The sequence below is a fragment of the Chaetodon auriga genome, chromosome 17, assembly GCF_051107435.1.
Source record: "Chaetodon auriga isolate fChaAug3 chromosome 17, fChaAug3.hap1, whole genome shotgun sequence".
NCBI lineage: Eukaryota > Metazoa > Chordata > Actinopteri > Chaetodontiformes > Chaetodontidae > Chaetodon > Chaetodon auriga.
The window spans coordinates 1,167,156-1,194,433 of NC_135090.1; the positions used below are offsets into that span (position 1 = coordinate 1,167,156).

Sequence of the window (27,278 nt, forward strand, 5' to 3'; positions counted from 1 at the left end):
GATTCTAACTGTATGTGTTCAGCCTGAGAGATATGCATGGAATGAAAAGTCTCCTTTGGTGTGAGGAATGGGATCATCAGAAGCAAGTGTGCAGAGATTTTAATATGCTACATACATATTACAAACCAGGTGCCATTACTTTGACAGCTGAGTAAATGAGTAGACACCAAACAGGAGCTGCTTTTGCTTTGTCTTATATTTGCAACACAGGCATGGCAATGCTGTTTAATTTAGCGGCTGACACAGGGTGAGACATAGCCATTCATTGTCAGACCACTGATATTGCTTGGTATACATTTAGAACACACAGTGTCATACAAGGCATACAGAACAGACAGCATAAACAGAAAGAAAACCAGACTGTTGGGGGGATCACCTCTGCATGTGTTATAAAAGGAAGAGGGAAGGACAAGGAAGGAAGATGGCCCATGAGACTGATTCATATTCCCTTCCTTCTATGACACATACACAGCTGTGTGCAGTAACAATGATCACTTCATTAAGTCTAAGCAGGGCTGCAGGCTCACCTTGTCTGCACATTCTGTCCATTTTATCAAAGACTGGGAATGGGGAGGTGGGTGGTAACCCTCCTCATAAATACTTAGTGCATTCTGAAAGATGATCAACCAGCAGGAGGAGGTGCCCCAGTTTTCATTACAAGCTGATACTGTGTCAGATGAAGGAAAACAAAGAGAAAATCTCCTTCTTTATTCAAGATAATGAATATTTTTTAAAAACTTGGCTCATATTTTCATAGTTTAGGCCATCCTTCTTCTTAGTAATAACATCCCATTTAAGCATATTGGTAGCACTTCACTTTAAGTACCCTATTTGGCATATAAACAGTATATTAGCATTCAATAAATGGTCTATAACACACTATAATGTAGTTGTATCCAGTAAGAATGGCATTTTCAGTGTTTATTCATATACAATATTTGTCAGTGATTATTGCTTCTCTTATGTAAACCAGTTTTTTCCAACAGTGTTTTACAATATTGTCATTGATTATCTGTTTATACAGCAGCCTCACTTACTGGTGCTCACAAGACGAGTTGTAGCTGGTGACACATACATTAATAAACACATCTGCTTACATCCACACACTACTCTGTGTTCTAAACCATTTATTCAATATTGTATGCTTTTTATATGCTAAATGGGGGGACTGAAAATGAAGTGCCACCAAACTTAGTTGGAAGCATTTACATAAATGTCTGATTTCCTTGACTATCTTTGTCTGACCCTTCCTATCAGCACCTATAATGGAGAAAATCTCTTTTCACAAAATGTCAATCATTAAACACCACTAAAAAGCCATTTAACTACTGAACTGATGTCATTACAATGATAACATAAAGACACCTGAACATTTGTCCTGTGATGTATCTTGGGAACATTGACAATGTTGTGAACAGAGATGACCTTTACTTAACTAAAATTTTACTTGCAGCAAGTAGGAAAGCTTTTACCAGAAATTGGCTTACAGTACACAATCCAAAACAGGAACAGTGGTTGGGAATTGTCCAAGACATTTTTGTTATGGAAAAATTGACATATCTTTTGACAGTCCAAGAGAATGCATTTGAAAAAACTGGGAAAATGGAACAAATATATGAGCCTTGACACCAACTAGACTAATGCCCAATCAAAATAGATATGTATGAATACTGAAATATTTCCGGACACCTATTTAACGTTAATGTTATTTTTATTTGGTGGTGAATTTTGTTTGTATATTTGCTTTTGTTTTTGTTTTTGTTTTTTTGTGCTGATGCAGATATCTTGTTCTGTCTATTTCTCTGGGAAAACTAAGTGTGAAAAAAGGAAAAGAAAGACAACTGAACATGCTATAACCAACTCAGAATTCATCCAGGAGTTTGATGTCCATTTCTTTTCTTCAACAGGTTTTTTTTTTTAACCTTAAAAGATAAATACTGTAAAGTACATTTGTGGTCATAGAACAAAACAGAACTGAAATGCGATTGACATAACATACCAAAATAATAAACATAACTGCAATATAGGCTACCACGGAGTATGTGATGGTTACCAGGCCATGTGCTGTGTGCTAAGGTGTGTGTGTGTGTGTGTGTGTGTGTGTGTGTGTGTGTGTGTGTGTGATGAGAATCTGTTAATAAGAAAGCAAAGATAAACTGTATTATTACAGAAATTTCCATGACAAACGTCCATCACAGTTGAGAGACAGACAGTTGTAATAATGACGTTGTGTTCCCAGATCTCAGTAATGGTGAAGACAATGTCATCATAACTGTTACTGTATAAATGATGTCCAAACCTGAGAAAATAAGACCCAAGTCATAACAGACCAGAAATATTCTTTAAGTATCATTACTTCTTATACACACAAAAACAACAATGACATTACTCTGCATACATATTAAGATATAACATACTGTACATCACTGCCATGCATTGCATTTGGAATTCAGGGCCTCAACTGAGGAAAAAGCCCCATTTTTATATGGTAATTGCATTTGTCAAGCACTGTCAGTACTTTAGGGGCTCTGGAGTCCAGGTAGTTTGGTTCAAAATTGATGGCACAGTGAAAACAATCCCCCATCCTCCTGCACTCTTCTGTTGCTTCTTCACTTGGTTGAGCACACAGTGTCCTGGAAACAGGCAAATCAATTTCAGTAATGAGATAAGTTGATTTTTTTGCACTGTTTCCAAACTTAAATGCAGAAGTAAACAGTCTGTCAATTTGCTTTGCTCATCTGTGACAGTGTAGGGTCTGAATATTGTTCCACTCTTTGAATTCTACAAAACATCTGCCAAATCCAGCCAAGCAAAGACCATAACCTCTGTTCATCAATATCCTACTTAAGATTGAGAATAGGCTCAAATTTTGGAAGATCTTTGTGAGAAACACTATACTCCAAATCATCCCAGGCTCAGTTTCTCTCTGCCCTACACAGAATTAAAAACAGAGATATAGTGCAGTTTTAGAATCCAGGTGAAAACATTTTTACTTGTTTGTTGTGGTGTTTGTATCCTTAGGTACCATCAGGACTGTGAAGTAAAAGCAGTTATCACTGGAAAGGCCCAGAGCCAAAACTCTTATCCCACTGACAACACTGCTGCTGTAACTGGTCCAGCAGTTTGTCCACTGAGTCTTCTTGGTTTTCTAGTTTCAGGTATCGTCGCCCGCTACCCAGGTCTAGCCGAGGCCAGCTTCGGTGAGTTTGCTCCTCCACAGTATCCACAAACTGCCCAGGGATGTTAACACAAACTTGTGAACCAGCCTCTCTCGTCACTAGTAACTCATTTATTTCTTGCTCCTCTCCAAGTGTGTGGAATATGTCCTCTTGATGCACACCAGTTCGGACTATGTAAGGGTTAGTCCTGTAGCTCATACTATGACACCGCCTCGGCTGAGCAGCTGGTATGTCCACATCATCCACCCCCAGGGTGGACATGGAGCTGGCAGACAGCACGCTGTTGAACTTGAAGAGTTTGGCGGGCTGCTGACTGAAGTTGGCACTGTCCCTGTGCTGAGCACCAGACTGTATGTTAAAGTCTGTCTGACTGGAATTACATGAGTTGGAGTAGGAGGAGTGGAGGGAAGGTGGAGGGTCTGACTCCTGGTGGTGGAGGGCTTCTGTCTGGTCAACAGCTTGCTGATATATGCCCTCCACATAATCCTCTTGTTCTCTGGGGTGTCTGGTCTGGAGCAGCGGCTCTGAGCTGGCCAGCTGCTGCAAACAGAGTATGTTGAGATGGGCAGCTGGTAAACTGTTTACCCACTGATAGTGTTTGGCCACCAAGTTAGCTGCTGCCATTTCTTTAAGATCCACTGAGGGCACAGCCGTAGAGACAGAGCAGATTACACTGCGCATCTGAGCCAGCAGCATCTGAGTCTCTCTGTCCCTGTTCTCATACAGGACTGTGTTTGCACATATGAGGATGAAGAGTCCCACCCCCATGATGACAGGTCCCAGCAGCTTCATACGCTCACTGTGAATGAGGCTGGCTGTGGAAAGGAGGCCCTTAGCTCCCAGACTCCATCCAGAAGTCTGCGACTCAGAGATGCTTTCCCCCTCTGCAGCTCCCAAGATGGACAATCTCGATATCCGGTAGGGCCAGTATCCTGCCACTGCAAGAGCAGTGCCAACTACTACCACGATGACCCCCAGCACCAGAAAAGCTCCAGGTATGGAGCGGATGCGAAGCTTGCCCTGGATCACACTGTCCTTCTTCATTCTGCTTCGTAAGGTGAAACGAGACTTCCCTCGGCAAGAAGGTGAAATTGTTGTAACACCTCGGGCCATCTGGGTCTTCATGGCACAGGTCAGTCCAGAGCTTTTGCTCCTGGTTAAGCCCTGTCAGAGGACTTTGAAAGTGAGGAAATTTCAAAAGTTAGTGCAGCTACAATGAATATACAGTACTAGTCTGTATCTAGGGGTGCAAAATATTAATAATATATAATATAATTGTTCAATTATTATTAACAATTAATATTTTGAACATAAGTATAAAATAATGCATTTTTCCATCTATTTTAATGACAGTAGGCTATTTCAATTTAAATGTGCAATGCAAATTTTAAAGCCACAATGCGTATGATTTGAAAATTTCCGACAGGTGCCCAATGGTAGTATCAAAGAAGGCAACGTGGCAGACAGCAATATACATCCCTCCCCCATCTTCCTCACATAAAAAAACCGGGGACACAGGGTTTGACATGTTTTGCAGATAATGTAGTCATACTACAAAACAAAAACATCTGCCAATAGAATGATCAAAAATATGTTATCATTACATAAAACTTTGACTCATAGCAACTTCAACTTCTAAATGTGTATTTCTACAAAAGTTTGTGGTAAGGCAGTAGTATAACAGTCGGCATGGAATCTTTCAAGGATTTGTCTACTGTACCAAAAAAAATAAAATAAAAAAAATTAAAAAAGGAATTAAAAAAAGGGAAAAACAGGGAAAGAAGAAAAATGCAAAGATTAAGATATTCTGAAATGTTTTTTGCATAAGAATTTGTAAAAACCATGGGCTGCTTGGGACAAACTTTAATAATGAGTGGTGGAAAAGGGCTACTGACAGGACCCACACAAGCTCTTCTTGTGCACAATTTCACAATTTAGACTCACACAGTTTGGCACAAGGTTCACGAAAACCATATATCCAGATGTAGAGGACAGGTGTGACAGATATCATTCTTCTTCATGCAACTTAAGTTGCACATTTTATTCGTCCTCAGTGTTATACAATTTTTTGAGATCATGTCCAAAATAATTAAGACTAAAATGGAGAACTGTGCCTTTATTGTGATACAATCCTAAGAATTGAAGCCATTTCACTTTCAATCAGTAACACATTTTAAGGCCAAAAATTTGCAACAAGATGAGTTGAAACTTGCAACAACTTGCAATGAGCTGGTCTGTAACCACCCGAAAACCTGCCAGTTTACACCACTGCACCTAAAAGAGACAGTGTGGAGAGACAACTCTTTATACTTCTGTTTTAACCGCCAGCTTTTTAGGCTTTTTTGGAGCTGGAAATAATTTGTAACGTCTTAAAATAGGAATGAGACATAGCAATAGTTAATTACTTGCTACAGTTCCATTTCTAGTATTGATGACATGGCAAAAACATAAAAGCTGTTTGCGTAAGGAGTGTGTGGCTAAGCAAGTGAGAGCATAGATGGTTGAGGAACAGAGACACCCCACTGAAGATTAATTTTCTTTCTGGTTCTGGTTTCACATTGGACGAGACCCACTGGAACTAAGAGGAATCACAATGACATGGCCATGATGTCATCAAGGATAAAAGAAACAACATTCTCTGTTCCACCTCACCTTTCAACAACAACTTGAAGTTGCTACAGAAGGTGTACCATTCTTAATCAAATGTTTGAACTTTAAGTAGCCTAAGCAACAGTCCTTTAACTTGCTGGACAAGTAACAGACTGTTTGGGTTCACCAAACAAGTTTGGATCCTCATGAGAGTTAGATGATCACATATCCAGCAACCTGATTTTACCAGCAGAAGGAAGATACAGAATAACCATCTCTTCAAGAAAGAGAAGGACAACTTCTATGCCCCACTCTCTTTTAACAAAGTCGACTCTCCACTGTTTCCTGCACTGTGTACAAGGTCCAGCCTGCCGTTAAACTGCCAATGGAGCGACACAACGGCCCGCCACCGTCTGAGCACAAGGAAACGCTGGACATATTGGACAGACTGACACACATGTTAATCACTCCCAAACCAATCTCAAGTAAAAGGCTTTTGTCTGAGAAGAGATAGTTAATGATAGCATGTTAATGTAATATCTATTGCTTTACTGCATTGTGAAATTAAGAGGCCACTGAGTCCTGTTGTTGATGTTTGAGATATCTCAATCATTGTACTTGCTCCTTGTTTCCATGTGTTTAACATGTTATATTGCTTGTGTGTCCTGCGCAGACAAGCTTCATATTATTTTGTATTGTGTTTGTTTTCTGCCACTGTGGTAAAGCCGGTAAGCCAGTTATCAGGTTTATAGACTGGCTGTTGCTTTCTTTCTAGTTAGCTTTAAATGGTTGAATAATGTTAAATTGCTAGTTTGGTTCAGTTGCTAAAGTTGACATGCTAGCTAGCTTTTTTTGCCTGCATAGGTTTAAGGTTTGTGATTCAACTGTAGCAGAAATGGTTTCATGTGTGTGTCATTGTTGAGAGAGTTGGAAATTAATGAATGGGCATTCAGGGTCAAAACAATGACTATATGTGAGCCAAACACTTAAGCTAAAGCTAAATACTGGCTAAAAGTACTTTTATTTTTTTTTAACTTTGCTAGCATTGTCTCTTCAAAAGCAATGTTGCATTGTTACGGTAAAATGGACCATAACATGACATGAAATTTTGTCTTGTCTTTTGTGGCAGTCGCTCACACTGGATGTCATTAGTCTTGTTTAAGACTCCACTTACTATTACTAGCAAAGGGGTTAAAGTCAGTGGCAGTTAATCATACATTTAGGTATGTAAAGTTCATTCTAGATGTGTCAGTAGGTAAAATTACAGGCTGCTATTTGTGTTTATGGTATTCCATGATTAAAATATAATGATGGAACATTCTAAAAAAAATGAATAATGATCGCTAGAAAAGTACAAATACATACATACAAATACACAAGACCTATTCTCTGCCTCACAAGCGACTTTTTAAGGTACTGGAAAGCCGCAATATTTGACAACAAAAAAGGCATCAATTAATAAAGCGATCGCTTGCAGCGCAAAGGAATATGCAGGACACACAGCATAGCAGTGCCAAACAAAGTAAGACAAAGTCATGGAGGACAGGTAAGCTCACCTGTGCATGGGGGCTATGTGTGTGGACAAGGAATCAGGATTGCATCAATGCCGAAGTGCCTCTGTTTGGAACAGTCAAATGAATGAATGTTGGTCGGATATGCCAATTGGTCGGATATGCGTTAATTTTCCAATTAACGCAGAGGATGTGAAGGTTCTGCAAGACTGCAGTCTCTTTCTTAGAGGCTGCTGTAATGCCATGGAGGATGTGACCATTGTTCTGGTCCAGGTTAAATCTAAAAGGGGAAGCAAAACTGTCATCACTTAAGCTTTCTTGAACCAGGGGAGTACTGCAGTGTTTTGCACTGAGAGCTTAATGCACAAGCTCAACCTCACACCACCATCGGCCAGGAGAAAGTTGTGAACAGCAACATTGTGTTAGGACTGGAGGTTGCAGCACTGGAGGGGGACAATTTTCTTGAGCTTCCAAGAGTGTAGCGTGAATGATGGACCTTATGCTATCCGAACCTTGCTGGGCTGGACTGTCAATGGTCCACAGGCAGGAAACAGTGGAGAGAATGTTAACTGGGAGCATTCACAAATAACTGTCAACAGAGTTTCAGTCGTTAACCTGGATGACCTCTGGCAGCAACAGTTAAGGAATGACTTCCCTGAAAGCAGCATTGAGGAGCAACCAGGAATGTCAACAGAGGATCAAAGGGTCTTGGAGCTTGTCAGTGAAGCAGGTGGAGGGACATTACCAGCTCGTATTACCTTTAAGGAAGAGTGACGTCAGCATTCCAAATAACAAGAGAGTTGTTGAGCAGCGCCTGTGTTATTTGAAAAGAAGGTTTCAAAAGGACTCAATGTTTCATACTGAGTGTAACACCTTTATAAATGACTTTCTGGCTAAAGGCTATGCTGAGAAAGTGCCTGAAGAGGAGCTGGACCGTGGCCATGGAAAAGTATGGTACATAGCACACCACAGAGTCTACCATCCCACTAAAAGAAAGATCAGAGTTGTGTTTGACTGTGGAGCGAGATATCAAGGAACATCACTAAATGCTCAGCTTCTACAGGGCCCTGATCTTACCAGTTCTCTGAGAATCCATGTTTCACCAGGTCCAAGTCCCTCCTGATGACAAAGACCTCCGCGAGTTCCTCTGGTGGCCAAAGGGGGATATGCAGCAGCCACCCGCTGAGCATCAGATGAAGGTGCACTTGTTTCGGGCGACATCATCTCCCAGTTGAGCTAACTTCACTCTCAGAAAGTGTGCAGAGGACCATGGGCATCACTACAGTAAGGAAAAAGTGGATAAACTACAGCACTATTTTTACGTGAATGATTGCCTTGTGTTGGTGGCCACGGAGAAGGAAGCAGTGATGCTCTACAGCAACCAGGGGCCTCATTTATAAAACATTGCGTAGAATCCATACTAAAAGTGTGCGTACGCCCAAAAGCTGAAAATGGCGTACGCCAAAAAATATTCGGATTTATAAAACCGTGCGTACTCACACCTGCACGCAATTTTCCCTTTATAAATCACACTCCACCTGGAAGATTGCGCAGGTGGATAAACCTCACATCCCGCCCCCGACACACCCACATTTTACCATGAATGGTCAATGCAAAGCACCTCATGAATGTCTTTGCATATAAATATGCCTGCTGATCAATGGCATTTTACGTTCGATCATGGCAGAGAAAAGAAAAAGAAATTTTACGGAGACTGAAATCGAGGTGCTTGTGGGTGAGGTGGAGGCCAGAAAGGATATTTTGTTTGGTGGTCACAGTAGTGGTGTCACGAATACAAATGAGTGGCGGCACGTTGTCACCGCAGTGAATAGTTCCAGTGCCACAGAGCGATCTGTGGCAGAAATTACAGATCCCTACACTACTGTGCGTCAGGATGAATGAGTCATGTGCTGACCCAGGCCACCGTGCCACTACATTCATCAAGATCATGTCCGAGGTACAAATAATTTGTACATTGAGTGAATGCACATTTTTTCGATTCATATAAGCAAATTCATTTTCACTCTGAGCCCTTATAGCAATGTGAGTGCAGTCAATTGCGTCGATTATATTTGGGAAACCGGACATTGCTGCAAATTGCCTTTCAATGTTGGCCTGTTCACCCACAGTGTAAGGAAACCTGATGTATCGACTGGTCATTTTTATAATGCCATCCAAAACGGCTGGCATTATGGCGCTGAGGGATGGCTGCGATATCCCAGACCTAAGGACATAATTTAACCGAATTATATCATACCCAAAAGGGGCTTTAGACAGACAATGTAACATTATATAATATTATTCATATCAAACACTTACCTGTCGGCTAATTCCCGCTGAAAGGAGCCAGTCGCCAGAAACCCCAGAGTGGTCAGCACCTGGATATGCACCGGGATGGCGCGGTTCCGGCGGGTGGGTCTATCTAACACTGGGCCCAGTTCAGCACATAGATCCAAGAGCACCGCTCTAGGGAATCTAAATCGGCTTATTAGCCAGTCATCATCATGGGCCAGGGAATCTCCGTGGTCCCTAAAACTTCTCTCCATCCTGATCCTACCATTTGCGTGATCTTCCAGCAGTGCCAGCGCATCCATTGTGCAGCATTACGCACGAGTGTCACCGCACTATTTATATGCTTACTCAGCAAATTGAATGATTGTTACACACCTTGTCAGAATTACTACTAATTCATCAGTGCCATCCACCGCTCTGTATCATTTGAAGATGGAAGTATGATATATGAACATTGTGCATACAGTAGTAGGCCTAACGGCTCATTAAAGGAACACATCTATAACACTGCAGACTTGGGTGTTTATGATTACGCAGGTCTATAAGTCTGATATGTGATGACATTAAATGTATGAGATCAATCTGCTTCAATTCACCACCTCACCATCTGCACCGCCAGTTTCCCCGTCTCCAAAATGTTCGTACGCAAGCATCAAAGTTGGTGTACCAGTGTGCACATTCTCACGCTAAGTTTATTTTTAAAAATCACAACCTTTGCATAGAAAGTTGCATACGCAACTTTCAAGCCCCGTTTTGTGCGTAAGCAAGTTTTATAAATGAGGCCCCTGGTCTCTTTGTGTTCCAAGGGTGGATTTTCTCTCACAAAGTGGTTGAGTAATGCTGAGCCCTGTTGTGTTAACAGTGAAGAGGATCCTGAGAGACCTGTGCAGGAGAGGGATAGGCTGGGATGATGCTGTGCCTGAGTCAGTCTATAAAGAGTGGTTGGAGTGGCTGCAGCAGCTATGTCTGTTGGAAAGATATGAGGCCAGCAGATGTATGAAGCCACCAAACTTTGGAGAAGTAACTTCAGCCTAGTTGTATCATTTCTGTGATACCTGTGAACATGGATACAGAACAGTAACTTACTCGTTGTTGAAAGCCAAGAATTCACAAGAACACAGTGCATTTGTGATGGGAAAGGTTTGAGTAGCTCCTTTGGGGAGTGTGTTAGATGGTGTTAGGTGGCATGGTGGCACGGTGGTAACACTGTCGCCTCACAGCTACGCTGTCGCCTCACAGCCAGAAGGTCCCGGGTTCGATTCCTGCTAACTCTGTGTGACTTGTGGCTAATAAAGGGATGTCTTTTCTTTCTTCATCACTGCAACTATGGCCAGCCACATTGACATACTGTGGAGGAAAGAGTTACAGATGGATCTTTTGGACTCAGTCTTCTGGATGGACAGCACATCTGTTCTGAAATACATAAGGAATAAGACTTCACGGTTTAAAGTCTTTGTTGCAAACAGGGACACACAAATCCTCAAGATTTCCTGTCCCGCTCAATAGAGGTATGTGGACACCAGCAACAATCCAGCAGACATGGCCTCCACAGGCATGAAAGTTGATGTATTTGTCGCTGATGCTAGGAATATCACTAACATCACTGGAACTGGTGGAGGAGGTGGGGGAGAGAAGGATGATAGCCAAGCTGTCCTCAATGACAGACAATGACTCCCACCCCCTCCAACACACACTCACTGCACTGAGGAGCTCCATCAGTGACAGGATGCTACATCCTAAGTGTGCGAAAGAGCGGTATCGCAGGTCATTCCTCCCTGCAGCTGTCAGACTACACAACAAAAACTGCTCCAACTAATCAGTGAAATAATCTGTGCAATAAGCTGTGCAATAAAACATGTACAGAACAGTCTGTATATACTAGTACAATTTTATACAATTTTCTTTAGGATGACTTCTCTTTTTTATTTTTTATTTAAAATTCCCACTCTTTTGTACATACTGCTGTTTTTACTTTGCATGCACTTGTTATATTACTTGCTTTATTGATGCTACTGTAATTTGGAATTTCCCCTCGTGGGACTAATAAGGGAATATTGATTGATTGATTGCTACATGGCTGTCAGGACCTCAACTTTCTTTTGCATCCTAAGAGTCAATGGCCCGTTGCCTGGGAAGACCTCTATGACCCTTCACTTGGCGACCCTGAAGTCCCAGAGCGAGAGCTGAGGAAAGCTATGGAACAGTGGAATCAGGTGCAGATCCATGATGTCATGCTGCAAAAGGGAATCCAATGGAGCTTTAATCCACCTGCTGGCTCACATCAAGGGGAAGCTTGGGAACGGTTGATCCGGTCTGTGCGAAAGGTTCTCAGTTCAACCTTGAAGATACAAAACTTGGATGAGGAAAGCCTTCACAAAGTGTTTTGTGAGATTGAAGCCATAATAAACAGCAGACCAATCACCAAAGCCTCCTTGGATCCAAATGACCTGAAAGCATTGACGCCTGACAACCTGCTACTGTTGAAGTCCTCAACATTGCCACCAGGAGTGTTCCAACCCACAGATATTTATGCACATAGCAGGTGGAAACAGGTCCAATACATGTCTGACCTGTTTTGGAGGAGACAGATAAAAGAATACCTCCCTCAACTGCAGGAGCGTCGGAGATGGACAGGAGTGAAGAGGAATCTTGTCGTGGGAGACCTAATGGACAGCACAGCACCTTGAAACTCTCGGCCTGTGGGACGAGTGATATACAGACCTTCCCGGACCGAAGAGGATTTGTTCATCAGGTGCAAATTAAAACCCGGAGCAGCTGCCTGGACTGGCCCATCACAAAGCTACGCCTGCTGCAGGAGGCAAAAGCTATTTGAGGACACACTGGCTTCAGTTGTGACTTTTTGTTGGACTTTCTTTTTTTCTTTTTTGGACTGTTGCTAGACTCTCCTCATTGAATTTTGACTGTTTGACTTTGACTAGTGAGACTGTGGACTGTGAGTCATATAATTCAAGAAGAAAGAAGAGTCATGTCAACCATCATCCCTGTTCCCAAGAAGCCAAGGACCACAGGACTTAATGACTTCAGACCCATCACCCTGACCTCTGTGGTCATGAATTCCTTTGAACGCCTTGTGCTCTCACACCTCAAGGACATCACTGACCCTCTCTTGAACCCCCTGCAGTTTGCCTACAGAGCCAACAGGTCTGTAGACGATGCAGTCAACTTGGCCCTCCACTTCATCCTCCAGCACCTGGACTCCGCAGGAACCTATGCCAGGATCTTGTTTGTGGATTTCAGCCCTGCTTTTAACACCATCATCCCAACTCTGCTTCAGGAGAAGCTCTCCCAGCTGAGCGTGCCTGACTCCACTTGCAGGTGGATCACAGACTTCCTGTCTGACAGGAAACAGTGCGTGAAGCTGGAGAAACATGTCTCCAACGCAAAGACCATCAGCACCGGTCCCCCCAGGGCTGTGTTCTTTCTCCTCTGCTCTTCTCCCTGTACACAAACAGCTGCACCTCCAGTCACCACTCCGTCAAGCTCCTGAAGTTTGGGGACGACACCACCCTCATCAGACTCATCTCTGATGGTGACGAGTCCGCCTACAGGTGGGAGGTTGACCATCTGGTGACCTAGTGCAACCAGAACAACCTAGAGCTCAATGCTCTAAAGATAGTGGAGATGGTTGTGGACAACAGGAAGAACTCAGCCTCACCTGCCCCCATCACCCTCTGTGACTCCACTATTGACACTGTGGAGTCTTTCCGCTTCCTGGGAACTACCATCTCCCAAGACCTCAAGTGGGAGCCCAACATCAGCTCCCTCATCAAAAAACCACAGCAGAGATGTATTTTCTACAGCAGCTGAAGAAATTCACTCTGCCAAAGACAATGATGGTGCACTTCTACACAGTCATCACTGAGTCCATCCTCACCTCCTCCATCACCATCTGGTATGCTGCTGCCACCGCACAAGACAAGGGCAGACTGCAGCGTGTCATTCAGTCTGCAGAGAAGGGTGACTGACTGCAATCTCCTGTCTCTTCAGGACCTGTACACCTCCAGGACCCTGAGGCGTACAGGAAAGATTGTGGCTGATCCCTGCCACCCCGGACACGAACTAGGCTGTGGTCCATCAGGACCAAAACCTCGTGCCACAAGAACAGTTTTTTCCCGTCTGCTGTCAGTCTTATCAACAACTTCAGACTCCACCTCTGCCTCTACTTGTCACATTGACATTACCATAACTCTGCGTTACATTAATGCTCAGCTTGGATTTCCTTGTTATTTTACTGTATCACTGCCAGCTGTACTGCTCTTTTTATTCTGAAAACAAAACAGACTGTGTATATATATTTGTATTGTTGTATTTTGTACTTTTTAATAGCTTAATTTTAGAAGATTTGTCATGCACCAACTTCACCAAAACAAATTCCTGGTATGTGTAAAATCATACTCAGCAATAAAGCCTTTTCTGATTCTGATGTGTGGATTAATTAATGGACATTAATTTTGAGTGTTATTGTTGAAAGTCTTTTTCTTATGTTTATGTCTCCTATGTGATTTGTGAGTGATTATTTACAGTAACTCAATAATTAGGGGATGTATGTAGGAGCCATATATTGCTTTGCTAATTGATTATTCTGTGTTCGATTAGTTTTGTCTTGTTGCCATGGTGATATGCAGAGTTTGGGTCACATGAGCACCATAGTTGATGGCCGGTAGGTTATATTAGAGGTTGCTTCACCTGCACTGGGAGGAGAAAGGCGAGTTTAGGTTGCCGTAATTTTTGTTGACCGCTTTTGTTTTTTTGTTTGCTTTGATACACAGTCAACATCATGTGTGCGTGTATAAAGCCACTGTAGTAGCTGATGTGTTAATAAAACTCCAAAACTTCTCTGGACTCAGTGTGCTTCTCTGGAACAGCAGCAGTGTGTCAAACAAATACACAGGACCTATGCTCTGTCTCACAAGTGACTTTTTAAAGGTACTGGAAAGCCGCAATATGGAGCATTCCACAGCTTCCCCAATATTTTGTTGCCCCTGCACCAATTTGTTGGAAACCTGCTGCTGTTATCCAATTCAGAATACGCATATATTTACAAAACATTAAATATGTTGTCTTGGTACTGCTTTCCCTATTGTGGAATTAATAAAGGGTAATTGTCTTATTATTTCTAGGGGTTTCTCTCACATGGAGCTTCAGGCTATCTCTGCAACACTCTGATATAGAACATACATACATTTGAATTTCAACACAACCAATTTTCTTCTGAAATGCATTTTATTTTTCATCATGACAGAGACATTACATGTCACACATGGATTCCTGGAATCCAGGTGTATTTGCCCTGTCCTAACTCACTTTAGCAACCCATTAGTCAGTGGTTGTTTACCATGTAGAGTCCTTTGTCAATGTGAATCACCACTGAAAATAATTTAAGTGAAATCCCTCACACTGTTCCAAAACTGCCATGTTTGTGGGGAGCTTGTAAATTTGATGAGGTACAAACAAAAGTAGTGAAACACTTACTTGTGTGCTGTTCTTGTGTTCCCACCTGGTCATAAACAAAGCAGAGTGAAACAGAAAAACTGCTTGAAACACTGACTGCAATTACTGAAAGGTCCTGAACATGTTACACTGTAGTGGAAGTTCTCCCCATGCTAACTGTCAGACATCTCATGGCTAAACAATTTCTCCATCTTCCTTGCGTGAATATTAATGTAAAGATGGGGCTGGACATCATCACACTTCATCAAAGCTATTAAGATATGGTTTTTGGTTTGTTGGGTTGGATCTGTGGTTCTCAGGTCTTTTATATCATACCCCCCTTCACATAGTGCAAAAATGTATGCAACACACCCCACCTCAGTAAAAACACTTCATTCTTGTCAATCATTAACAATACCAGAGATACTACTAAGAAAATGAATAAACAAAAGTGAGGTTAGCAAGATCGCCTTGATAGCTTCAGAGTACTTTGGTTTATGTCAACACAATTATGTTCATACAACTTTCATTCAACATTCTTCCATATGATTATCCATACTGCAGTGGCTCTATACCTCCCCAGGGGGGCCTGTTTAAGAACCACTGAGTTAGATAAAACTCTCCAACTTTCCATGTTCAAAACAGATCACCGACTATTTTTTAGTTAATGAAAAAGACATCAACTATATCAGTTTTTTCAGGGTTTTATCTTGGCATGATAATTCAGTTTCAAAAACCATCAAATTGTTTCTCCATTATTCATATCTATCCTTATGAATGCAGTCACACAGAGGATAATCTAGTGCTCATTACAGACTGCACCATAAGTGTGAATTAGAGTGTGATACTTCACATGTGCAACACCTTTTGCTTGGTACTCATGGAGTATGAAGGCCGTATACCAGCCCTATCTATAATAGAGGCAGTTCAGCAACAAAATTACTTTTTATTTTGAAAATCTAATCTGCACAATTTGAATATTTGATAGATATTAAGAGCACCCTCCATTTAAATTCCAAGCAGAAAAACAACATAATGGTTCACGCTAAAGTCTTGGGTTTTGGACCCCTATTGGAGATAATGTGAGATGCAGATGAAGTTCCATTAGATACTTACTGTATTCATTGTTTAGTTGTATTCAATATTTTGTATCAAAAAATAAATGTAAAAGTTTGACAAAATAACCTCAACTCCATTCCACATTGCTATCTTTTACAGAGTTTCAAATGACCAAAGTAAGGATTCCCATCCCCTGTGTGCCTCAGTGGCCATTTGATTTGAGTTTGTTATAGTTTCTTTCTTTTTGGTATTTTTGACAATGATTTTGGAGGACAAATGGCCACTACACAAATTAAAAAAAACTACCCATGAAACTGACTTTCTTGTCAAGGACTTTGTTGAAGCTTGAATTGCACACAAGGTGAAGAGGATTTTTGGATTATCATATATGTACACTGCTCACAAAAAGTCACGTGCCCTTGAGCATCAATTACAGCTTGACAACGATGTCTCATGCTGTTCACAAGTCAACTTATTGCCTGCTGATCCCATTCTTCTTGAAGGGCGGCTCTCAGGTCATTGAGGTTCTGGGGTACAGAGTTACGAGCCTCTACACAGCGACTCAGCTGATCCCATAGGTTTTCTATGGGATTGCAGGTCTGGAGAAAGTGCAGGCCACTCCATTTAAAGTACCCAAGTCTCCAGCAGCTGTTCCCTAATGATGCAACCTCAATGAGCTGGAGCATTGTCGTCCATGAAAATGTAATTCAGCCTGTGTTGTTCATGCAGGGGCACAATGACTGGATTAATAATGTTATTCAGCTAGTACGGGCTTGTCACTGTACCATTCACAAAGTGTAGGGCAGTTCTGTATTGACTAGACACACCTGCCCACACTGTAACACCACCAACACCAAAGGCTTGTCTGGTGACAACAGTGGCTGATGCATAGTGCTCTCCTTAACATCTCCAAAATCATTGGCGGCCATCATTTCTGCTCAATGTGAATCGACTTTCATCAGAGAATAGCACTGAGGCCCACTGGTCCCTCGTCCAGCGTAAATGGTCCCACTGTTTAAATACCATTTAAAAGTTTAGAAAAAGTCAAATTAAGTTCACCTGTAAAGGTTATAGTGCATTTTAGGTTCATCCTGAAATTTCACCCGAAAGCCAAATATCCCTAAATTGTTGTGAGGAGTGTATATGTCATATTAAAGACACGTCGCCGCTTGGAGAGTCAGAGTCCTACGCACAAAACTACACATCCGATATGTTTGTGAAAACATTACTCTGGAAGCTTTATTTGAAAATGTCTTAACTATTGGAATTGATGTTTCACTGTCTGCTGATGAATATTGGGAGTTCAACGATATTGGATCTTGGATGAGGAGTGCATGGATTCTGCAATAGGCTGGAGACACCGGAGCTACAACCATTCATTCATTAATTCTCTGAGCGTATGCAACAAATGCTGTATGTGCAACATGGTAACAATGATGTCTCCTTTGTATTTCACTGTGCTGCAAATAAGGAGTGTGGAAATTAAAATAAAATTAAAATGGTTTGTGACAAAGGAAACAATGTCTGACACTGCACCAAAAGCCAAGAGTGACACATACAATTCACTGAGGCTAAAGACAATCATGAGCCTTTTTTAAATCTGAACTTGCCAGAGAGTGAAGCTGAAAGGCAAAATAAATATTTTCATGTTAAAATGACCATATTTTGTGATGTCACGGAAGAGGTAAAGAGTTAGTTATCTGATGCTGGTCACCCATATGTGCAGTCAAAAACTAATGATGCTGAACCCAGTGACAATCAAAGTGTGGTATCTGATGAGATAAATCCTGTGGACAGTACTTCCAATATTTCAAGTCAAAGGAGAATCATTCTAGAACACATTCTTAGTAAACTAGAGTATCATCAACTTCCTCTGCAAGAATAAAAGCACAAGCTGACAATGCAGTACTTATAGAGTACAGGGATGCATTAAAAAGAAAGTATTTGTTGGAAGCCAAGGAGCAGGAATTAAGAAGGGAAAAGGAAAAGTTTGCTCTGGAAACGGAACTGGCTGCAGCCAATGCAAAACTTCATGTCTTGAAAATCAACCCAAAGTGTGGTTCTACAGCAAACGATGAATTCATATTTTGAAAAAACAGTGCTCAAAGAAGAAGCGAACTGAATCCTCATTCTGATAACGTGGTCCCAAAAGTGTGTAATAAAAACAAAACTCTGAGTGAATCTCACCCTGGGGCTAAGGATATGACTGACACCAGACCAGCTACAAGTACCCAAACAGGACTGATACATATGATAAATGATATTCAGCATACCAGAGATGAATCTTACCTGAATCCAGCATGCAATGATAACACCCAGAATGATATTGTGAACATCATGCAACGACAGAATGATATCACTGCATTGTTGATTCAACAGAATTTAACATCTGCTTTGCCTTTGAGAAATATTCCAGTGCTTGATGGGGACTCTCTTCAGTTTTCAATCTTCTAAGAGCTTTCGAAAGAGATGTTGAAGGAAAAACCAGCAACACGAGTGACTGCTTGCACTTTCTGGAACAGAACACCAAGGAGATGAATATCTAACCTTACAACCAAAGAAACATTGTGATAGAAGTTCCTTATAAATTAAGAGAAAAACTGAATAATGTTGGATGTGATCTTCAGGAGCAGAGGGAAAGCAGAGTAGTGTTCACTGACCTTGTGACCTTTGTTGAGAAACAAGTCAAAATTGCCTCTGACTCACTTTTTGGAGTTGTTCAGGACTTACAATCTTCCAGCAATAATAAAGCTGTCAGTGTCACATGAAACAAATGAGAAACAGAAGCACTTTTGCCACCAGTGTCACTGCAGTAGAAGAAGGAAATAAAACCCACACGGACAGTAACATGAAGTCCTCTTCTGCCAAAAGCACTGGATAAATGGTCACACTTTAAGTTGAGGACGCAATTAGACAAGATAAATTTCATAAAGGAAAATGGAGTTTGTTTTGGCTGCTTAAAGGCTGGTCACACAAGCAAAGACTGCAGGAGTCATTTGGATTGTAGTGTGTGTCACCACAGAAGCACCCTTCAGTATTCCACATTGAGAAAAAGGATACAAGCACATCCTTCAAAGAAGCACAGGAAGTTATGTGCTCTCCACTGAGTGTTTCATTTGAACAGTCTCAGACATGTGGTCATATAGGGGGCAGTGAGGAGGGCAATGCTGTCTTCTAAATTGTTGTAGTTCAGGTGAAAGGTAAGATGAGTAATAAAGTTGTGCAGAGATATGCGTTTTTGGGTCCTGGGAGTTTAGGTACATTCTGCACGACGATTTGGCAAAAATGCTGGGCCTAAGAGGGAAACTATACAATATTTTATTGACGACAATGGGCCAAAAGAAAACTGTAAGCACCACTCTGCTGTCTGGCTTAGAAGTATCTGGCATAGACATGAAATATTTTATTGGGTTGCCTAATGTTTTAACTCAAAGGACTATGCGAGTGTCAAGGTTGAACATTCCACACTAAGAGGATGTTGGAAAATGATCTTACCTTAACAACATAAACCTTCATCATCTGGATGAAGATGCTGATTTGCTCATTGGAACTGATGCAGCAAAACAGAATCACGGGAGCTGACTGACAGCCAAAGTGATGGACCATATGCAGTCAGAACAACAGTAGGCTGGGTGATTAATGGACCACTTCGTGGTGGAGACAGCAAGGGAGCGAAGATTGGCTGCTCAGCAGCCAATTGTATTTCTGTGGAACATCTGGGGGAAATGCTCATTAAACAATCACGATTTTAATGAAAAAACACCAGAGAAGCAAATGGAAATGTCCAGAGAGGACAATAAATTCATGAATATTATGAGAAGTACAGCAAAGCTAGAAAATGGACACTATTGCATTGACTTACCTTTCAGAGAAGACCCTGTCTTATCAAATAATTGTTGTGTTGCAGAACAGCGCCTCCAAGGCCTGAACAGGAAGTTCAAAAAGAATGCCAAGTTTAAGGAGGAGTATACCTCATTTCTCAGTGACAGGTTGGTGCAAGGCTATGCCGAAATAGTGCCCACTGATAAGCTGGAACAGGATGACTGAAAGGTGTGGTTCATTTCTCATCATGGGGTACATCACCCAACCAAAGGACAGTTGAGGGTTGTTTGTGACTGCTGTGTCAGCTGTCACATATACAGAAACATTACTCAACTGCTAGCTCTTGCAGGGCCCAGATCACACCAACTCTCTTCTTGGGCGTCCTCATTCAGGTTGGGAAAGAGTCTGTTGCAGTAATGGCTGATATCATGCCATGATTCATCAAGTGCTGGTGCCTGATCACATGTGAACTTCCTTCACTTCCTTTGCTGGCCCCATGGAAATACAGACCAAGAACCAGTGAAGTATCGAATGAGGTTACAATTGTTTGTAGGGGTTTCATCTCCAAGTTGTGCCAATTATGCCTTGAGGAGAACTGCAGAGGACAACATGTCTGATTTTCCTCCTGAAGTGATCAGTACAATCAATCATAATTTTTATGTCAATGACTGTCTTTAGTCCACAGCCTCAGAGGAAGATGCCATTCACATTGTAAAGAACGTGACTGTCAAAAAGGTGGATTCAGCCTTAAAACATGGGTGACAAACAGCTGTTCTGTGTTGATGTCAATTCCAGGTGACATCAGAGCAACAGGGATGAAAGAACTGGATTTAGACATAGACCAGCTTCCAATGGAATGAGTACTTGGGTTGCAGTGGTGTGTGGAAACTGATTCAAGTTCAGATTCACGGCTTCAGTACCAGAACGGCCATTGACAAAAAGAGAAATTTTGTCCCTGGTCAGCTCACTGTGAAATCCATTTGGATTTTTGGCCCTTTTTTTTCCATGCCAGCCAGACTAATGTTGCAGGAGCTCTGCAGAAGGAACCTGAAGTGGGATGAACAAATTTCCCCCTCTTTCTCCAAACCATGGTCTGATGGGCTGAGTGACCTCCAAAGAATGAGTGGATTCCCAGTGGATCACTGCATTAAATCCCTGCCCCTTCGAACATCTGTCAGAGCACAAATTCATCACTTTTCTGATGCCAGTCAAGCTGGTTATGGCAGTGTCGTACCTGAGACTGGAAGACAGTGACAATATGTATGTTTCATTTCTTGTTGGAAAGGCCAGAGTTCCACCTTTGAAGCAAATCACCATGCTTCATCAGGAGCTCACAGCAGCAGTTCTCCCTGTCCAAATAGATAAGATGCTTCAAGAACTGCAGTGGCAGCTGGAGAAGTCAGTGTTTTGGACTGCTAGTACAACTGTCCTCAAGTATATCTGCAATGAAACCAGATGCTTTCATACCTTTGTTGCTACCAAAGTGGCTGTTATTAGAGAAGCCACAGACATGAACCAGTGGAGGTATGTGGGCTCTAAGGTCAATCCTGCAGATGAAGCATCTCGTGGAGAGAGCGCTGAGGAATGTCTTTCACATGGAAAATGGAATGAAGGAGTTTCTATTTGTCAGAGAAGGAGTGGCCTGCATCTAACACGGTCAGAACTGTCATTACCGCTGATGACCCAGAGGTCAAAGGAGAATCAACAGTGAATGCCATTGTTAAGTAGTGATGTGTCGGTCGCGAACGAAACGGCTCTAAGAGCCGGCTCTTTGAAGAGAACGATCGGAGCCGGCTCCTGCCTAGGAGCCGGAGTGGGAGCCCCTTTGGGTTTTTTTTTTCCCCTCGAATTTTTCTACGTTCAAGCAGCACGTGATTCGTCAACTACATGATGTGTGGTGGCTTCTGTGTGCACGCACTGAGCGGGGGGGGGGGTACAGACACAGCGCACGCACGCGTGCACACACACATCACACACACGCACGCACGCACGCACGCACACACACACACACACACACACAGAGCGACAGACAAAATGCCGGAAAGGTGACAAAATGAGTGACTGCAGGAAATGCAGTAAAATTTGCTATAAAGTATGTTTTGTACATTAGTAATTAATTTTACACATAATTTTACATTATTTTGGTAATAAATTAATTTAAGCAACAAAAAATCTGAGGAGCCACTGGGGAGCCGAAAGAGCCAGCTCTTCTCAGCCGAACTTCTAGAGAGAAAACCCTGACTCTAGAGTGTTTTGAGGAAGCAGAAAAGGCAATAATTTGTTTTGTTCAGAAAGACAGGTTTAAATTTGAAATTGCCTCACTAAAAAAAGCTTGGGCAACATCTTCAAAGACTGTCGTAGTCTGTCAAAGTCTGTTGTACAAGCTAGATCCTATACTGGAGGATAATATCCTCAGAGTTGGTGGTACAAGTCAAAATTGCCATCAGAAACCAAACATCCAGTTATCCTTTCAAGGGACCTGCATGCCTCCCAGCTCCTCCATCAACAACTAGGATATGCTGCTCGAAACCACATGCTGTGCAGACTTCAGCAGAGGTATTGGATAATCAATGCCAACTCTACTGCAAGAAAATTAATTACAGAGTGCACAGTATGTAGACGTTGCAGAGGAAAACTTGGAGAGCAGAAGATATCAGACTTACCAGAGAAGAGGGTTATGCCAGATAAGGCTCCGTTTACAGATGTGGAAGTTGATTATTTTCACCCTATTGGGATTAAAAGAGGAAGATGCTCTCAAAAAAAGGTATGGAGTTCTTGTCACCTGTCTGACCAGTTGAGTAATACACCTTTGAAGTGGCACACTCCTTCGATATGGACTCTTGCATTAACGCAGTGCAGAGATTCACTTGCAGAAGAGGTCCTGTGTCAAGTTTAAAGGTCTGATAATGTCACAAATTTTGTTGGGGCAAAGAATTAAAGCAAAGCCTTGTTGCCTTGAATAATGTGAAAATCCAAGGGACTTTGATTCAAGATTTGATCAAGTGGAGTTTCAATACACCAGCGGCCTCACATCAAGGTCGTGTTTGGGAGCGTTTGCTTTGCTCAGTAAAAGGTGTACTGACCTCCATTCTTGGACAGCAGGTACTGGATGATGAAGGCCTGCAGGCATTGTTTTGTGAGGTACAGGCAATACTAAATGACAGACCCATCACAAATGTTTCTGACGACCCTAATGACCTTGAACCCCTTACACCAAACCACATTCTTCTGAAACCATCATTCCACCAGAACTCTTTGAGCAGCGCGACCTATATGTCAGAAGAAGATCGAAGTATATTGCAGAACTCTTTTGAAAAAGGTGGACATCTGAATTCTTCTTTGTGATGCAGGAAAGACAAAGGTGGGTTCAGCCAAGAAGAAGCTTATCTCCAGGAGACATTGTTATCGTTGCTGATGCTACAGCTCCAAGAGGATCCTGGATAATGGGCTGAGTACTGAGTACCAAGTCTGACTCCAAAGGATTTGTCCACTGTGTCTGCCTCTGAACTAAGACCAGTGTCTTGGAGAGACCTGTGACAAAGATCTGTATGCTTCTGGAGGCTACAGTTTAGGAACATGGACATTTATTCTTTCTTTCTCACTATCTATCCTGTCTTTCTCTGTCTGCTTTTCTTGCAGAGTGTTGGGGAGAAAATGGAAGAAATTATGCAGTTAGGGTAGAGAGAATAGCTCCCTTATAGAGTTAAAAGTAATTGTGAGTTTATACTTTTAACAATCAGGGGCCGGAATGTTGGAGCTATTTATTGTTCCTGTAATATTCACTAATGAAGTATTTATTTGTTTTGCTCTGAAGAGTATTTTAATTAATTATCATTATCATTTTGTTTGATTAAACATAGTATGATTATTTCAATTAATTCGACTACTTCTTAATGCTTTTGTTTGAAGCCACAGAAAACCAGAGATCTATATGTAGGGGCAGGCAGGTATAGGAAGAGGAGGCACTGGGTTTCACTTATGGTTTCATACCAGGGCAAGAGAGGCAGCGGACACCATCACCCTTGCTTTACTGTTTGCTTGCAAAATGGTCAAATAAACCACAAGAAACATTCTTTTTTTTAATCAATCATGCATGGTCTGTCACCTTTGTTACCAGAGGGGTGTCCTGGAACCTGTAAAAATACACGGGTAGTGTGACAGGATAAAAATGAATGTTTTGCTTATTAGCTCTGTAACGTTAATATGTTTACACTTTAAACTGTTAGTTAACTTTTCTGTCTTACGCTGGTTACATCTCCATAGTATTATTAGCTCAGAATGTGTGTGTGTGTGTGTGGAGGGGGGTTGTGTAAATTTCTAAGCACTGAAGTGTACGTTATGTCTATACATGTGTTTTTTTATTCAAAGAGCTCAATAAATCATTTGCAAGGTCAAGGATAAACTCTTAATTTTAAAAAAAATATATAACAAAATTCTTTAAAATTCATTTGGAGCTCCCTACATGTCCTTGAAACTAGAAAAGCACAGTCAAATACTCAAAAGCCATTCTCAAATTCACATAGCAATTCACTCCCGACCTGGAGGGCAGAATCCACCATTTTCCAGCAAACAATCATGGCCTCAGGCTTAGAGGTGCAACTGCAAACTTCCCCAGTGCATGCTGAAGCTCACAGAACCACGTCATCAGTGAGAAGCAGAGACACAATTCTGAGGTTCCCAAACCAGACACTCTCCTCAACCCAGCAGCACATTGAGATGCTGTCTATGAGTATCACAAACAGGACAAAAAAAACAAGGGGCAACCTTGGCAGAATCCAACATCAATGAAAACTTGCTTGACTTTGTGTCAGGAATACAGACACAGCTCTCACTTACTCACTCACTCACTCACGTTGTATCAGGACCGAATGGCTTGTAGCAATGCCTTGCTACCTCAAACTCCCTAAAAAAAAAACAAAAAAAAAACATAGGATTCCCTGGGGGGGAAGTCCATGTCCCCAACCTCCACCAGGATGCACAAGAAATTCTTAGAGGTGGGAGTTGAAGTTCTCACAGACAAGGTCCTCCATCAGATGTTCCCTGTTCATTCTCACCACACCTTTGGGTTTGCCAGGTCTGTCTGTCTGCCTCCCAAACCATCTGGGCCAACTCACCAGGTGATGATCAGTTAACAACTCTGCTCCTCTTTTCACCTGACTGTCCAAGATATTCAGCTGTCCTTTGGCTTAAGTTGTTCTGGAACCAACTACACTTAGAATACAGGCAGGTGTTCCTCCCAATTACCCCCTCCAGGTTTTTCCGTTGTTGCCCATGTGAATGTTCGAGTCTGCCAGTAGAACTATGGCGTCCCTAAACAGAATCCTTTCCTGGACGGATGCACCAATCTAATGCTAATATCTGATATCTATCAAAACTGATGCAAACAGCTGGACCAGATACCATGAGCTCAACCAGGCTGGATGTTGAGTGTCCATGCCAGATCTAGGTAGACTGATGGTGGGTCCAAATTTCTTCTATTTGAGAATGATGGAGGCTACCATGCTGCTGGGCACTTCCAATGCTGTAGAAATTTTGTTGTATCCTTCCTTCCACAGTCTAGACAACATCAGCTGGACATTACTGTTTGAGAGTGTTATAATAGGAAAGACATAAATTAATTTTGAAATATCAAACAACCTCTATGATAGCAAGTTGAATATCCTTGGTTCATGGACTGTTCGGCAGAGAGTCAAAACCCCAAGGTCACCCCTACATTTCAGCTTGGTCTCTAGGGAAATTATGACACAAATTTTTCACAATGTTCTGATATTTTATAGACCAAAAAATTAATCAATAAATCTTTCTTACAAAGAAATTTTTTGATGATTAATCAAAAATGAAAATAATTATTAGTTGCAGCCCTAAATTTTACACTACATGTTATCTGGGCAAAGGTCCTTAAAGCTGCTTATGTTCTCACATTAAACAATGATACATCTGAGATGTTTGAAGCATTTTGTTAAATTGTTTGCTTTATCAATATTTAATCTTGTATCATACCATTTTTAAATCATACACCATTCACATTCCTTCACCAGTAACAGTTGTGCAGAAAATGTTAATTCATACAACAGTATGTCATTTATTTGGCCATTTCCTTTTAGAGTATGACTGCAGTAACGCAAACATGTCCACTGGAGGACAAATGTTAAGAGTAGCTGATTCACAGTAGACTGCATTCACCAGCCCTGACTCAAGTTTCTGTTGTTAGAGCAAGGCTGTAGCTGAACGTAAATAAAGATCTGATCCAAAAGATGATCAGACCTCCAGACAGAGCAATAATCAGATATTCAAAAGAGCAGTGTATGCTGGAATGTACTTTTATCAAGCATAAGCTCTATTGTCATGACACAGGAGTATATTCAGTGTGTCATAGACCCACCTTTATACTGGTCGTCTTCTGTTCCCTAACCAGTACAGGAAGCTGAACTGGAGCCAATTCACTCCTGGGAAGCCACAAGTTGTGCTTCATGATGGGAAAAATATAGTCTATGCAGATAACACAGCACGGTGTGGAAGGGAGGAATCATGCCAATAAAAAATATCTAATATTCTGTGATGCAAATGCAACACAAGCAACCCACGATTTATTTTTAAAGCAGCTCAACAGTGGCAGGCTGATCCCGCTGAAACCATCTTAATTCAAGGATCCAGTTATGAGAAATAAGCATGTAGCTGCTTCAATCGAGAGGAATAAAGCGTTTTATCTTTACCTCAACGACGGGCAGCCATGGTCTACCGTGCCGTACCAGACTTCCCTAATATTGTATTTGCTGTGTGGAGGCTACAGACAGACAGGACGGTGTCTGACCGTGTTATTGCATTCCTCTACAACACACAACAGCTCACCATACACGTCATTTATGAAACAGAAAGTCACAGCAATCACCGCGTTAATTTGATTCAGCTGCTCTAACTGCGGCACTGAACGTCTACTTGCTTATTAGTAAACCTGAGGAGAGTCTCTCTTTTATACATTCCTACAGTCTAAGTTTATTGTGATTTAAATTCAACAGTCCAGCGGTCGGTGAGTATAGGAAACTTGCCTGTATTTCTCGTATCCTGTTGCAACTTGTTCATAGTTTGAAGACACGGGGCATCCAAATAATTTGGATTGAATAGTCTCCAGGGTGTGCACAACTCAACTGGTAGCTCTATTCCAACTCACTCACACCAAGCAGAGGACTTGAAAAGGACACACCGCTGTGTTCACCAGCTCCTCCGGACTGTCTTACAGAAAGCTACAAGAGGACAATTGAATCCGTCTGAATTTCGTCGCTCCACTCTGTTGTGTTGTCGGCTAGGGGCCTCTTCTGATGGACCAACACAGTCAAGTGAGCAGCAATACCTCCGCCTCAGCGTGAACCCCGTGTCT

General features: G+C 41.8%; 1 protein-coding gene across 7 annotated transcripts; it reads right to left on the reverse strand.

Moving 5' to 3' along the window:
* Positions 1-178: 178 nt before the first annotated feature.
* tmem200b (transmembrane protein 200B) lies at positions 179-27,278 on the reverse strand. Of its 7 annotated transcripts, XM_076754399.1 has the most exons (4): positions 26,950-27,252; positions 22,567-22,629; positions 8,357-15,089; positions 179-4,354 (listed from the first exon to the last, which is right to left on the reverse strand). In XM_076754399.1, the coding sequence occupies exon 4, from the start codon at positions 4,302-4,304 to the stop codon at positions 3,054-3,056; it is 1,251 nt and encodes a 416-aa protein (XP_076610514.1). In that variant the 5' UTR covers positions 4,305-4,354; positions 8,357-15,089; positions 22,567-22,629; positions 26,950-27,252; the 3' UTR covers positions 179-3,053. The 7 variants fall into 7 exon arrangements, with proteins under 7 accessions (XP_076610514.1, XP_076610518.1, XP_076610519.1 ...); XM_076754403.1 differs by lacking the exon at positions 8,357-15,089; XM_076754404.1 differs by lacking the exons at positions 8,357-15,089; positions 26,950-27,252 and adding an exon at positions 26,617-26,943.